Source organism: Acinonyx jubatus, chromosome A3, assembly GCF_027475565.1.
Source record: "Acinonyx jubatus isolate Ajub_Pintada_27869175 chromosome A3, VMU_Ajub_asm_v1.0, whole genome shotgun sequence".
NCBI classification, from domain to species: Eukaryota; Metazoa; Chordata; class Mammalia; order Carnivora; family Felidae; genus Acinonyx; species Acinonyx jubatus.
Genome location: NC_069388.1, coordinates 29,410,201 through 29,424,699, shown reverse-complemented (window position 1 = coordinate 29,424,699; position 14,499 = coordinate 29,410,201). Strand labels below are relative to the sequence as shown.

Genomic DNA, 14,499 nt, shown 5'->3' with positions numbered 1-14,499 from the left:
TAGCTTCCCGTCCTACTTGTTCATCACCAGCCTGAGCCCATTCTCTCAGAGGACTAGTGCCACGGACTGCCTCAGGAGAGTTTGATAAGCTTTGTGACATTTCTGTGTTTGGATTTCTTGGTATTTGTTTTTGGGTTCTTTTCAAGTGTTTGGCTGGAAATCAAATTGGGACTTGAGATTTAGGATTTCATAGAAATTGTGACCTGATGTGGGTTAAAAACTCTTCTTTCTTTTTTTTTTTTTTAATGTTAAAGATGTTTGTTATAAATTGTAAGCAATCGCTAAAATAACACAACAGACTTCTAATACAAGAAGAAAAATAGAATGGAATCGCAAAATATACTGATGTACAGTTGGCCCTTAAACAACATGGGAAGCACCCTTCTTTCCATGTGAGCGTTTGGGGAATTTTGGAGGCAAATGTTATCTCTTGCATTTAGGTATCTGATCTATTTTGAGTTGGTTTTTATGTGTGGTGTAAGGCAGCACAAGAAGTTGGCTTTGGAAACACCCTCTTGGGTGCAGTCCTCTATAAATGTCATTTGCCATAACTCTGATTGATAAAATACCGAGGAAATAGGGGATTTTGCATGATGTCACCTCAGAGCCTGTTTTCCTTTCAATTTCCCTCTTTAGTATGAAGATGAGGAAGCTGCAGAAGAATTTAAAATTGCCAGCTTTGTGGACATGGTTCGAGACTGTAGTAGAATTGGCATTCCTTACAGCTCCCAAGGTGAGTATCTGACAGCAAGCCCTATTAGAACTTTGCTTGGATGATGTGTGAATCCAGTGTTTCTACCTCCCCCTTCCATTGGAGGCATTCACCTGGGAAACCCATTGATCTATTTTTACTAAAGGCAGAGGATCAAACAGAATGAAATTTGGGGATTTTTCTGTGCAAGCTGGTTACTTATAACTGTAGTTTCTAAAAAACACAGCAGGCCATCTATTCAGAAGGAAGAACTGATAAGGGATTTACCACAGTTGCCGTCTAGCTGTGCCATTTGCTACTGTATGTAGAGTATAGCTGTGGAGCCTCTTGGTAATAAGAAATAGTAGCTGTTTAAAATATGCTGACAGAGAGGCTGAAAAATGTGTAAAAATAAAGGAAAAAGTCAACACATTTAGCAGTACTTATATCTTATTTTTTTCTTAAACTTTGCACATTGGAGCTATTGCTGCAAGAAAGGAAAATTTTTGATTTGGTAATTTTCCCTTAAGGAAGTTGATTGGCTATGTTTCTTAAGGGTGGGAAGAGCCGAGTTTGGGTCTGTTAATAATTATATCTGCTAAGTGATGCAAGTCAGATGTAATAGGCCACTATTTATTCGTTAACTTACTTGCTTACTTAGGAAACCAGAGTGTGCTATACTATAGAGAAATCTGAATTTATGTAGCTTGTTATGGTTTGCATTTTCTTTGACTTTCATTTTTAATTTCTAGTTTTAATATCTAAGCATTTTATCTGTTTTACTTTTATTCTGCTAAATGTGACCGTAATGAACTTGTGAGAGATGCCTGGGTAACCACTTAAGATCAGGTTTAGACTGTTATATCCAGGATGGTATTTGATACATGTTGTTGTATTTGATTCCTCTAGGTCACTTGCAGATATTTGATATGTTTGTAGTAGAGAAGTGGCCAATTGTACAGGCCTTTGCACTTGAGGGCATTGGAGGGGATGGATTTTTTACCATGAAATATGAGGTATGTATGAAAGACAGTATGCCTGGCTTTTATCTGCCACCTGCAATCTTTATGAAGGACCCCCACATTGTGATTGTGCATCATTATAACACTGAAAACCTAATAGTGACCTCAAGTTAAAAGACTTGAAATGGAAAATAGTTGTTGTTTAAAGCTGGTCCCCAAACAGAACTCATATGTCCTTTCTTCTAGGAGTTTCTCTCTGTCCTCCTTTCTCTCTTTTCCCCATTCTGATGCCATTGTTCTTCCAGTCTACTCTTGTAGCATCCTAGGCTGAATCCTCTTACAGCTTTTTTTTTTTTGTCCTATGTTATACATTTTCCACACATCCCTGTTCATGTATCCACCTGCCCTTGGTCTCTGCACTGGAAGTTCCTTGAGAACAAAAATAGTCTTTTCATTGTTGTGGTTTGTATCTCAGAAATTCATATAACTTGAGAACTATTCAAGAGCAATGAAAAGGACAGTGCAAAATTTTGTCTAAGTACAATATACTAGAGAAATAAAAGGGTTATCTTTTGTTTCAATATTTCTTTTATCTAGGAGATGACCCATAAATATTTGTTAAGTGAATTGATGAATGAGTCTGGGAGAGGGGGTCATCCAGAGTGCATATTAAGGAGGATGGCCTGGTAGGTTAGCAGCATCCCCAGAAGCATCCACGGGCCTCTAAAGGATCCTCAGTGAGATGACCTGCCCCAGCACAGAAATAGGGAGTGAGTATTGACATGCTCAGAATGGGGACATAGTATTGGGCATAGAGTAAGTGGGACCTTTGGAAGCATGACCCAGGGCTAATTGCTACCCCTCCTTTCCAAGAAGTAGCAGAATCCCTAGGAAGTGAGTGGGTGCTTGCCTGGTAGACTCCCTAATATGGAAAAAACATGGGCTATAGGGTTGAAGAGAAGCACACCACTTGACACTCCCACTTTTCCTGCTCCAAAACTGTAGTATTCTCACATTGACTACAACAGCAGAAGTTATTTGTAAACAAGGCTGTGGAAGCTGCTCCCGCTGGGAAGTAATGCTCTCTAATTTAGAAGAGTAAGGGCTTGAAGGGGGCAAGCCATAGGAGGTAGAGAGGAAGCTTAAAATTTTTAGCAATAATGCTAATATTTATTTTTAATTAATTGTATAAACTGGGCATTTATAGTGTCTCCTATATGCCAGGCACTGTTCTAAGCACTTCATATGAGTTGACTGTAATTCTTACAAAAGAACCCTCTGAAGTAGGTACTATTAGTTCCTATTCTACAGAGAGGTTAAATGAATTTCCCAAAAGCACAGAGCTAGTAGCTGGTGAGGGGCAGGGGTGGGGCCAAATCCAGAGGGTCTGGCTTCAGAGCCTGTGCTCCTAAGCCCTGTGCTGTGGGTAGATTAGCATGAAAAAGCAGTACACTAGGAGGTCGCCGGGTTCTTGCAGACCACATGTGGCAGGCCTTTCTGGCTCCTGCCTTGAGGAACATTACACTGTGCAGACACATCCAAAAGGCACAAAATCCCCTTCTAAAAAACCTTTACAAGGTAATGTAGATCTTTTCTGTAGGGTGGAAGAAACCACACACAGCATTTAGTCGGGCTACTATAAGTCTTCTCTCAAGATCCCTTTCTCCAGATTCTTCCCTTCTTTGTAGTTGCTAATTGTCATTCTCTCCAATACTTTTCCTGTTGTTGTCCATCTCGTTCTCTCCCCCACCCCCACCCCAGTTCTCTTCCTTATCGGCCTTTAGGATATGGAGCAGTACTCCACTCTGAGTCACATACCTAAGGCCTGATAACTGTCTGAGCCAGAAATACTTTTGCATCTTTTGAAGGTCAAGAGAAGGAGAACTACGGACACTAGAAACTTAATTTTATTAAAAATTTTGTTTTGTTGTATGTCCATACCCAGAACAAAGTCATTAACCAAGAGGTTGCTATGTCCCTGATGTAGTAGGTGCCAGCATGAGAGAGGAAACCAGATCCACATAACTTATACTTGGCATTTAGGCTGGATCAAACTCAGTTATGAGATAGAGAACTCTTCCTGGGAAGCAGCACAGGGAAGTTCCTCTGCTGGGGCTTTCCCTGCCTTCGGCTTCCTCCTTCTTAACTCTCCAGCTGCTGGAGCTGTGACCTAGTAAAGTAAATTTACATCAGCTAGCTCCCAAGGAGAGGATTCTAATAGCAAACTTCTGAATAATGAGAGTAACCATAGAACAAACATTCATTTACCTTTTTATGGACAAACAGAAGATGTTCGTATTGAAAGGTGGAATGAAACTTACGAATAAGATTCAACAAAATATAGGAAGGAAACCATAGCATATTAGATGCAGAAATAAGCGTGCTTTTTAAAAACGGTTTCTCCAGGAAATAAAATAAAAATGAGAAAAAAGATGATCTCTTTTGTACCTGTTAAGAATGGGTAAATTGTAAAGAGACGCCTGGGTGGCTCAGTTGGTTAAGCGTCTGACTTCTAATTTCCACTCAGGTCATGATCTCAAAGTTTGGTGAGTTCAAGCCCCATGTTGGGCTCTGTACTGACTCTGCAGAGCCTGCTGGGGATTCTCTCTCTCTCTGTCTCTGTCTCTCTGCCTTTCCCCTGCTCATACTCTGTCTCTCTCAAAATAAACTTTAAAAATTAAAAAAGAAAAAAAAGAATGGAATTTGTAAAAAGAAAAATGATAGGACACACAGAATTAAAAAGGGAGATGGATGACATGAGGAAATGTTATGTCTCAAAATTAATAGTAGAGTTAACGTTTGCATTTAAAATTAGAAATTTAATTCAGCACCCTCAAAAAATCAAATCAGTTGACACTTGAAAAGCTGTTCCAGATTACAGAGAAAGGGGCCAAATATATTAAATCAGTCTATTGGGATTTAGAATGTAAGGGAGTAGGGATCCTGAATAACCACCTGCTGGCTGTCTGCTCTCCCTAAAAAAACTTTCTGGTAGTTGACCAGCTCTGCTGAAAGCATGAAGCTTCCAATTAGCCTTTCCATTTTGAAATAAAAACAGGCAACCAAAGATCACCAGACATTTGCTTTAAATACCTGTAACTTTAAAGGAAAAGATCAAGATTTTTTTTTTTAAGACATTGGATAAGATCCAAAGATAATTAAGATATAGAGGAAAATTTAAGACCTAAAACTTCACTTCGGATGCCCAGACAAGATTTGGTGACCATAGAACAAGTGTTATGTTGTCATAAATTAACATGATGAAAATAAGAGCTCTGGGAAATTATAATTTATAAAATTAATAGAGGGGCTGGGAGGTAAAGTTAGGAAATTTTCTAAAAATGTAAAATTTAAAAATCAAGGAGACAGAATATATGAGATAAAAATGAAAAGACATAGAGAACTGTTCCAAGAAGTCTGATATACAAGTTGGAGTTGCAGAAAGTTAGAGCAGAGGTATCAGGAGGGAGAAAATTTTTTTAAAAGAATAAACAATTTCCAGTGATAAAGAGAATACAACTTTTAAATTAAATGACTTAAATATAAATGAAGAAGAAAAAACCTTAAATCTATCTATTCCTTTTTTGAACACTAAGAATAAAAGAATATCACAGCTTCCAGAAGAAAAAAATAAATCACCTACATAAGACAATAGGAACCAGATTTCTCTCCTTCCCAAAACAACCCAACCTAACCAAACCAAAAGAACAAACAAGAAACAAAATATGTTTTCAAGACACTAGACATCAGACACTGAGAAATAGTGATTCCCTGAGAAATAGAAATAAATAAGGTCAGGGGCACCTAGATGGCTCAGTCGGTTCAGCGAGCAACTCTTGATTTCAGCTCGGGTCATGATCTCATGGTTCATGAGCTCGAGCCCCTCATCAGGCTCTGTGCTGGCTGTGCAGAGCCTGCTTGGGATTCTCTTTCTTCCTCTCTTTGCCCCTCCCCTGCTCGAGCTCTTTCTCTCTCTCTCAAGATAAATAAATAAACATTAAAAAAAAAAAAAAAAAGGCAAGCACAGCCCCATGATTTCGCTAGCTTAGTAATTTGAGAAAAATTTTCAGGCCATGGCATTGGGAGGGGGATACCCATGTGAATCCTAGTGTATTTCCTGAGTTGAGAAGATGCAGTGAAGAGTCTGGTAAGAGAGCAGCTAGAGTACTAAAAAGGAAAATGCCCAGAGAGAGAACACCAAAGATCTGCCAAGATTTCCCTGCCCCTCCCCCCATCTCAAGTATTCAAGAGTATTGATCAATTCATCCATGTGTCAGGTAACTACCAAAGGCAAGAGTTAAACAAAAGACATCTGGGGGTGCCTGGGTGGCTCAGTCTGTTAAGTGACCGACTTCGGCTCAGGTCATGACCTCATGGTTTGTGAGTTCGAGCCCTGCGTCGGGCTCTGTGCTGACAGCTCAGAGCCTGGAGCCTGCTTCTGATTCTGTGTCTCCCTCTCTCCCTGCCCCTCCCCCATTCATGCTCTGTCTTTCTCTGTCTCAGAAGTAAATAAACATCAAAAAAAAAGACATCTGAAAAGTAATCCAGAACAGTGCCTGATACATGCTAAGGGCTGGGAACAGTTAGACTGGAAAAACACATAATTCAAAGGGCACTGAGTAGAGTCCTCAGAAGGGTTTTGTCTCAGTAATGGGGAATAGTCACTCCTAAACTGAGCAGTGCTCTAGACCTCCTAAAAATTCATAAAAGCAAGATCTAAAGGGATCAAACTGTTTCCAAGTAACTTAGCTGCATTCCAGAACAAAGCACAAGAATATTTATAGGAATACAAAAATACGTAGTCTCCAACAAGGTGAAATTCACAATGTCTAGCATCCAAAGATTATCTGCTTTACAAAGAAGTGGGAAAACATGACTGATAATAAGGTAATCATTCAAAATTGACCTAGAAGTGACAGAAATGTTAGAATTAGCAAAGAACATTAAAATAGTTATTCTAACTGTATTTCATATTTTCAAGAAGCTAGGAGGAAAATTGAACTTGTTGAACAGAGAGAGAAAATTTTCAAAAGGGAGGTGAAAACTACATTGTCTGAGATGGGAGAGGTTTTAACAATAGATTAGACACTGCAGAAGAAAAAATTAGTGAATTTGAAGCTACAGCAGTAGAAACTATCAAGGTAAAGCATGGAGAGAGTGAAGAGTCCAAAAGAATGGAAAGAGCATTAATGAGCTGTCAGTCAGGCCTGAGGACAGAATAAAGACATTTTAAAACTAAAAAAATTTTGCCTTCTGAAAAGATATTGGAGGGGCACCTGGGTGGCTCAGTCGGTTGAGCGTCCGACTCTTGATTTCAGCTCAGCTCACGGTTCGTGAGATTGAGCCCTGTGTTGGGCTCTGCCATGACAATAGAGAACCTGCTTGGGATTCTCTCTCTGCCCTTCCCCGCCCCTCAAAAATAAATAAATAAATATTTTTTAAAAAGCTATTTGAGGATGTACTCCAGTAAACAAGTGAGTTAATCAAGAAAGAGAAAAGTAAGCCCTGGAACCAAATCCATCATCTGAAAGCTTCAGGATGATAGCAAAGAGAACTCTCAAAGCAAAAGTTGTAGTTGTACAGCAAGCTTACATAACAGCCAGACCAGAATGAGGTAAGAAAAAGAATTATTAGATTATCTGATATGTTTAAGCCATTGGTTATCAGTCAAGATGATTTTGTTGCCGCTTCCCCAACATCCCACCTCTGAAACATTTTACAGTGTTTGGAATTACTTTTGGATTGTCTGGGGGTAGCAGTGTTATAGGCATCTAGTGAGTAAAAGCCAGTGATGCTGCTAAGCCTCCTACAATGCATAGGGAAGTGCCTCACAGCAAAGAAATATCTGGCCCCAAATGATAGTAGTGTTGATGTTTAGAAACCCTAGTGTAAACATAGCTAATTGGGTGGGACAATTAGAAAAAACTTCAGGGTTGATTTTTATTTTAATCGCACAAGTGAAAAAAAATGACTCTGTCGGTAGCCCTAAGAAAAATAAAATTGGTTTAAGAATGCAACTAGGAGTATAGCATACATGTTCCTATAGTAAATAATGTATATATGATCTTAATGTTATAAACAGTAATTACTGGTATAATTAAAAAATCATGATATTAGATGATGTTAGGGTATAGGTATGTGGAGAAAAAGTGTGAGAATAGGGATGGTTAATATTTAATTTCTAAATTGAGAAATCAAATAGTGATAGAAGCATGTTATATCAAAATTTGGAGGTAACTACCAGAAAGAAAATGTTAAAAGACTTGTGAGTGATTGCCTCTGTGACAGTGGAGGTTTGGAGAAAGATTGGAGTAGGCGATTCACATGTTTTATTCTAAGCCTTTACTACTATTTGATTTTTTTTAAACCATGAGCATGTATTATTTTAATTAAAAAACTTAAGCAAAGGCAAATAAATGTGTGTATGTACATACATATATATGTGCTCATCTTTGAAGATAGTCAAAAATGTACCAAAGTTTCTGTAAAGTTAGTTTCCTTGAGTTGGATAGCATTTATTAATATGTATTGGTTCTAATATAATTGATAAAAGTTTGATTTATTAGTCTAATCACTTAGTTTTCACCAAGATAGTCATTTCTGATAAATCTGATTGTTGTAGTGATATTGACTCAGTTATTTCAATGTTTTTGCCCTATGTTGCAGCTGCAGGATGTGAGTTTGAATCTATGGAATGTCTACAGCAAGATGGATCCTATGTCTCTGGAGAGTTTGCTTTCAGAAGTAAGGAGCCTAACTCTATATTTAACTTATAAATATTACAGCCAGCTCACTTATCCACTAACAGTATTTGAAGAAATGCAAGAGATATTTTTGTCTGAACAATTTCTTCCCGGATTGTTACCTTGAACTCCTTGGGAGTAGAAGTGGACCTGGAAAAGTGATACTGCCTCTTTTGCTGTGAGGAAACCTCACCTGAGGTGAAGCCAAAGCTGCCTACCAGGGTTTACATTTCCACCTAAAGACATTCTCTCGGTTGGGCTGGACTTTAGAAAAACAATATAGAGGATGTCTTTTTGTATTCTTTCTCTGTGACAAAAAGAAAGCGAAGATGGGGTTTGGCTTAAACAAATTAAGAATTAGAGCAGGGGTCAGCACACGTAGGCTTTGTGTGCCCTCCATCTCTGTTAGAACCACTCAGCGGTGCTATTGTAGCCTGAGAGCACCCGTGGACAGTGCTTAAATGAATGGGGGTGTCTGTGTTCAAGGAGACTTTATTTACAAAAATATGTGGCCTGCCCACAAGCCATAACTTGTTGATTCCTGGATTAGAGGGTCAGGCATTAACTGTTCATTTGAACTTGGAAGAAAACATGAAGTTGGGTGGAACACTTTGCAGTGAGGAGCAACGGATAAAACTAAGGCTCTGGGAATACTTGCTGTGGTGAAGCAGCTCAGCAGTATCTCTCAGTGGCCATGGCTAGATATGCATAGAAGAAGAACAGTGTGTAGCCTTTTAATTAATTTAGTTATATTATTAAAACCCAGTGAAAATAACAAAAATGAAAACTACAGACCAGTCTCACTTATCCATGTTGATGCCTGTATTTTAAGTAAAATATTAGCAAATAGAATCCAGTACCATGTCAGAGTATTCCCTGATGAAATAGAGCTTAACAAGGGTACAATATTTAGTTTAGTGTCAGGAAACCTATTAGTGTAATCACTATACTAATTTTTCTCCTTGGAACGATTTGTGATGATTCCATAGGTGTCTAAAAGGCATTTGATAAAATTGAACAGCCATTCTGTTTAAACATTTCTAATTAAACAAGTATAAAAGAAAAATAAAACCTGAACTTTTTATCCTTTGAAGAGACCTAATCATCATCATCATCAATCCATGGCTAGCCTAATTATGGAAAAAAGTGAAAATGCAAAAACATGTAACATAAGAATGCAAAAATGATAAAGAAAATTTAACCACAAAGAAAGAGAGATAAGTAGTTTAGGAGTTTCTACAACTGTCTGAGACCCATATCCAACTTGCCTGCAGTCATTTGAATGTGAGGATGCCATTGTTCACACATGGAGGCTAAATGTAGCATTGTAGTTTGGAGAACATTGGAAGCATCTCTGGAGCCCATTGAGAGGGACCACACAGAAGGACATTTTTAAGTTTGTTTATTTATTTTGAGGTGTAGGGTCGGGGGGAGAGGGAGAGCAGAGAATCCCAAGTAGGCTCTGCACTGTCAGCATGGAGCCTGAGGTGGGGCTCGAACTTATGAACCATGAGATCATGACCTGAGCCAAAATCCAGAGTCTGGGGCACCTGGGTGGTTCAGTCAGTTGAGCCTCCGACTTCAGCTCAGGTCGTCTCACAGTTCTTGAGTTGGAGCCCCACATCGGGCTCTGTACTGACAGTGCAGAGCCTGCTTCATATCCTCTGTCCTCCTCCACTTGTACTCACTCTCTGTCTCTCTCTCTCTCTGTCTCTCTCTCAAAAATAAACATTAAAAAAAAAAAATCAAGAGTCAGCTGTTTAATCAACTGAGCCCCCCAGACACCCCAGAAGGATATTTAAAAAAAATTTTTTTTTTCTTTAACATTTATTATTGAGAGAGAGACACACAGAGCATGAGCAGGGGAGGGGTAGAGAGGGGAAGACACAGAATCTGAAGTAGGCTCCAGGCTCTGAGCTGTCAGCACAGAGCCCGATGCGGGGCTCGAACTCACAAACTGCGAGATCATGACCTGAGCCGAAAAGTCGATCGCTTAACACACTGAGCCACCCAGGTGCCCCCCAGAAGGATATTTTTAATTGCACCTGAACAGATGATGACATTTTTGGCTGAAGAAGCAGTAGTGGTAATCACCATGGACTATAGACCAGGCCCTTCCCTGGTTTTCTGACTTCCCATGAGCAAAGTCTGCTGAAGTTCAGACCCTACCCTCAAAATATTTTAATTTAGTAATTAACAAATGCACAAATGCACTCAGACCCAGACTCTGATCAATTGTAGATCAAAATTCCTTGGATCCCTATTTTAATGACCTGATAAAAGATAAGATATACTTTTGTAAAGGTAAATATTACCTGCTTCAGTTTTTACTGTTCTTTTATCACAAAATGGCTGGCATGTGGTAAAAAAAAAAAAAAAAATTAGAAGAAAATTTTATTGTTATCAAGAAACAGTCAAGAGAGGGCACCTGACTGGTTCAGTCGGTAAAGCATGCAATTCTTGATCTCAGGGTTTTGAGTTCAAGCCCTGCACTGGGTGTAGAGATTACTTAAAAATAAAATCTTAGGGGTGCCTGGGTGGCTCAGTTGGTTAAACATCCAATTTCGGTTCAGGTCATGATCTCATGGTTCATGAGTTCGAGCCCTGCATTGGGATCTGTGCTGACAGCTCAGAGCCTGGAGCCTACTTTGGATCCTGTGTCTCTGTCTCTGCCCCTCCCCAACTCGTGCTCTCTTTCTCTCTCTGTCTCTCAAAAATAAACATTATTAAACATTTTTAAAAATAAAATCTTCAAAAAAAAAAAAAAACCAGTCAAGAGAATTAGATCCAGATATTGAAATTAACTAATGGAGAATTTTAAGTAGCTAATAAAAATGCTGAAGAATCAGGGCCACCTGAGTGGCTCAGTCAGTTAAGTGTCCAGCTTCAGCTCAGGTCATGATCCTGCGGTTCGTGAGTTTGAGCCCTACGTCAGGCTCTGTGCTGACAGCTCAGTGCCTGGAGCCTTCTTTGGATTCTGTGTCTCCCTCTCTCTCTGCCCCTCCCCCGCTCATGCTCTGTCTCTCTGTCTCTGTCTCTCTCTCTCTCTCTCTCTCTCTCTCCCTCAAGGATGAATAAACATTAAAATAAATGCTGAAGAATCTGGACAAAAAGAGAACAGCATATATGAAAAGATGAGAAATTTCAGCAGAGACTTGAAAAGTAGAAAAAGAACTAAATGGAAATGCTAGAAATGAAAATACTATATCTAAAATGAAGAATTCATTAGATTGTCTTAACAGCAGCCTAGATACAAATGAAGAAGTGTTCTGTAAACTTAAAGATATATCAAAGGCAATTTCTCAACTGAAGGACAAAGAGAGGAGCAGCAAGGGGAGTAGAACAGAGCATCCAGTACCTGTCAAACAATGTCAGATGATCTAACATAGTATAGTTAGAATCCCAAAAGGAGAGTAGAGAGAAAATGCAGCAGGAAATCTGAGCTGATACTGTCCAAGAACTTTCCAAATTGATAAAATCAGTCCACAAATCCATGAAGCTCATTGAACCCCAAGTGGGATAAAAACTACTATAGATATGTATAAAAATGACAATAAATTTGTACAGGGATCTCTTGTGGTGAGTTAACAAATGTCCTTAATAAAATTCAAATTCAACAACCAAAAGTATTTAAAAATGCTATTCCAGTCTTTGAGTCTCTAGAAAATCACTGAAAAGGGTGTGATCCATACCTATATTACTTTTTAAAAATTTGCCTTATTCCCCCTTCTCTCAGCTATTTCATAGCTTCCAAACTTCTCTGAAACCCTCTTTTCTCTCCACCATCCAAATACTTTTTCTGCTCATATTTATTTCCCCCTTTGCCAAGATCGTAATCTTAAGCCAGGATTGACATCTGGGCTTTAATTTCCATTGGCCAATCATTGCTGGCAGCTCTTTGATGGCCAGAGAACGTACAGCTCCATGCTTCCTGGTCGGATCCCACAGATCTCAAGAGGGAGAGTGCATACTCCTCTGCGAAGTGTATTTTTTTCTTTCATTATTTTTTCCATGAAATATTCTTTTTTCTTTTAAAGGTTTTTTGTTTTTTGGTTTTTTTGAGATGAGGTAACCAGCGGAGAAGGGGCAGAGAGAGAGGAGGACAGAGGATCCTAAGCAGGTTCTGCGCTGACAGCAGAGAGCCCAAGGCAGGTCTCAAACTCACGAACTATGAGATCATGGTCTGAGCCGAAGTCGGACGCTTAACCGACTGAGCCACCCAGACACCCCTCCATGAAATATTCTTTACAGATGAACTGCACCAGTTCTCACAAACACACTAATTAAACTACAAGGAGGTGCTACTTTTTCATCTACGAAAATGCTAGAAATTTCTAAAAGACTAGATTGAGTTGCCACTTGTCAGAGTAAGAGTGAGGCCTTCAATGGAATAGGTGAAATGCCTGTCTTGAGTGAACATTTGGCATCCCTATCCAGCAATTTCTTTTTTTTTTCTTTTTAATTTTTTTTAACATTTGTTTATTTTTGAGAGACAGAGAGAGACAGGGCATGAGCAGGGGAGGGGCAGAGAGAGAGGGAGACACAGAATCTGAGGCAGACTCCAGGCTCCAAGCTGTCAGCACCAGAGCCCTATGTCGGACTTGAACTCAGGAATCGCGAGATCGTGATCTAGGCTGAAGTCAGATGCTTAACCAACTGAGCTACCCAGGTGCCCCCAGCATTTTCTTTTTTATTTTTTTAAATGTTTGCTTGTTTTTGAAAGAGCATGCTGCACTAGCGGGGGAGGGGCAGAGAAAGAGGCAGCAGAGAATCTGAAGCAACTCCACGCTGACAGTGGAGAGCCTAATGCAGGGCTTGAATTCATGAACTGTGAGATCATGACCTGAGCAGAAGTTGGACATTCAACTGACTGAGCCACCCAGGTGCCCCCCAGCAATTTCGATTTAGTAATTTATCCTAAGAAATTAAAGATGTCACTGAAGAATGTTCACTTGAAGTATTGTTTATAAAAACTGTAGACAAAGTAAATGTCCAACAATAGGAATTTGGTTAAAATAAAACTATTCAGGGGGCACCTGGGTAGCTGTCAGTTGAGCAGCCGGCCCTTAATTTCAGCTTTGGTCATGATCTCACAGTTCATGGGATCCAGCCCCACATCTGGCTCTGTGCTGACAGTGCTTGGGGTACTCTTTCTCCCTCTCTCTCAAAATAAATAAACTTAAAAAAAAAAATTCTTTTTCTCCCTCTCCGCCCCTCTCCCCAGCACACATTCTCTAAAAAAAAAAAAAAAATCTCAGCGGCCCATTATACTGTCATTTGAAATGATGTTTTAGAATTGGATTTGATATAGGGGTGCCTGGGTGGCTCAGTCAGTTGACCGTCTAACTTTGGCTTAGGTCATGATCTCATGGTCCTTGAGTTCAAGCCCCATGTTGGGCTCTGTGCTGACAGCTTCGAGCCTGGAGCCTGCTTCAGATTCTGTGTCTGCCTCTCCACCCCTCACTCACACTCTGTCTCTTTCTCTCTGTGTTCCTCCCCTTCTCGTGCTCTGTCTCCCTCTCTCTCAAAAATAAACAAACACTGAAAAAATTTTTTTAAAATTGAATATGATATAGAAAGATGTTCAAAATATATTTAGCAAAAAAGTAAAAGGTATTCCATCTTTGTAAAGTTTGTATGTCTGTGTCTTAGAAACTTTAGGTGATAGTCTTATTGGTCACTTGTTTTCATTTTCCCATTTTTATTGCATTGTGTAATTCATAAAAATACTTTTAAATATTTAAATTGAGCTTTTTTTCCCTCTTGGTCAGTCAGTATAGTGCCTTTGAGTTGTGTTTTTTTTTTTTTTTTTGCTTGTTGATTTATTAAATACATAGTCCTTGATCCCTGCTATTTCTTGGATACTGTGCTTATGCTAAAGTCACAGAAACAGGTAGACCTGGCTCCCACTCATACTATTTAATGGGCTCTTAGTCCAATAATAGCAGCATACTTTGGTAACTGCTATAATTGCAGTGGAACATAAAGGGTAAGGAAAATCATTCTTCCTGGAATTGCTTCCCAGAGCATGTGTGGTGATCAGAGATTTTCCAGACCAAGGAGGAGGCAGTATGAGCATTCTAGCCACAGGGAAGGAACCTGT

At 39.3% G+C, this 14,499-nt stretch overlaps 1 protein-coding gene across 3 annotated transcripts in view; it reads left to right on the top strand.

Annotated features, from left to right (window-relative positions):
- The window catches only part of DNAAF9 (dynein axonemal assembly factor 9), a 130,562-nt gene that overhangs the window by 24,578 nt on the left and 91,485 nt on the right, over window positions 1-14,499 (top strand). For all 3 annotated transcript variants that reach the window (XM_027069661.2, XM_027069660.2, XM_027069659.2), the window contains exons 5-7: window positions 637-733; window positions 1,601-1,707; window positions 8,320-8,397. In XM_027069661.2, coding sequence (XP_026925462.1) covers window positions 637-733; window positions 1,601-1,707; window positions 8,320-8,397 — 282 coding nt within the window. The remainder of the gene's footprint in view (window positions 1-636; window positions 734-1,600; window positions 1,708-8,319; window positions 8,398-14,499) is intronic.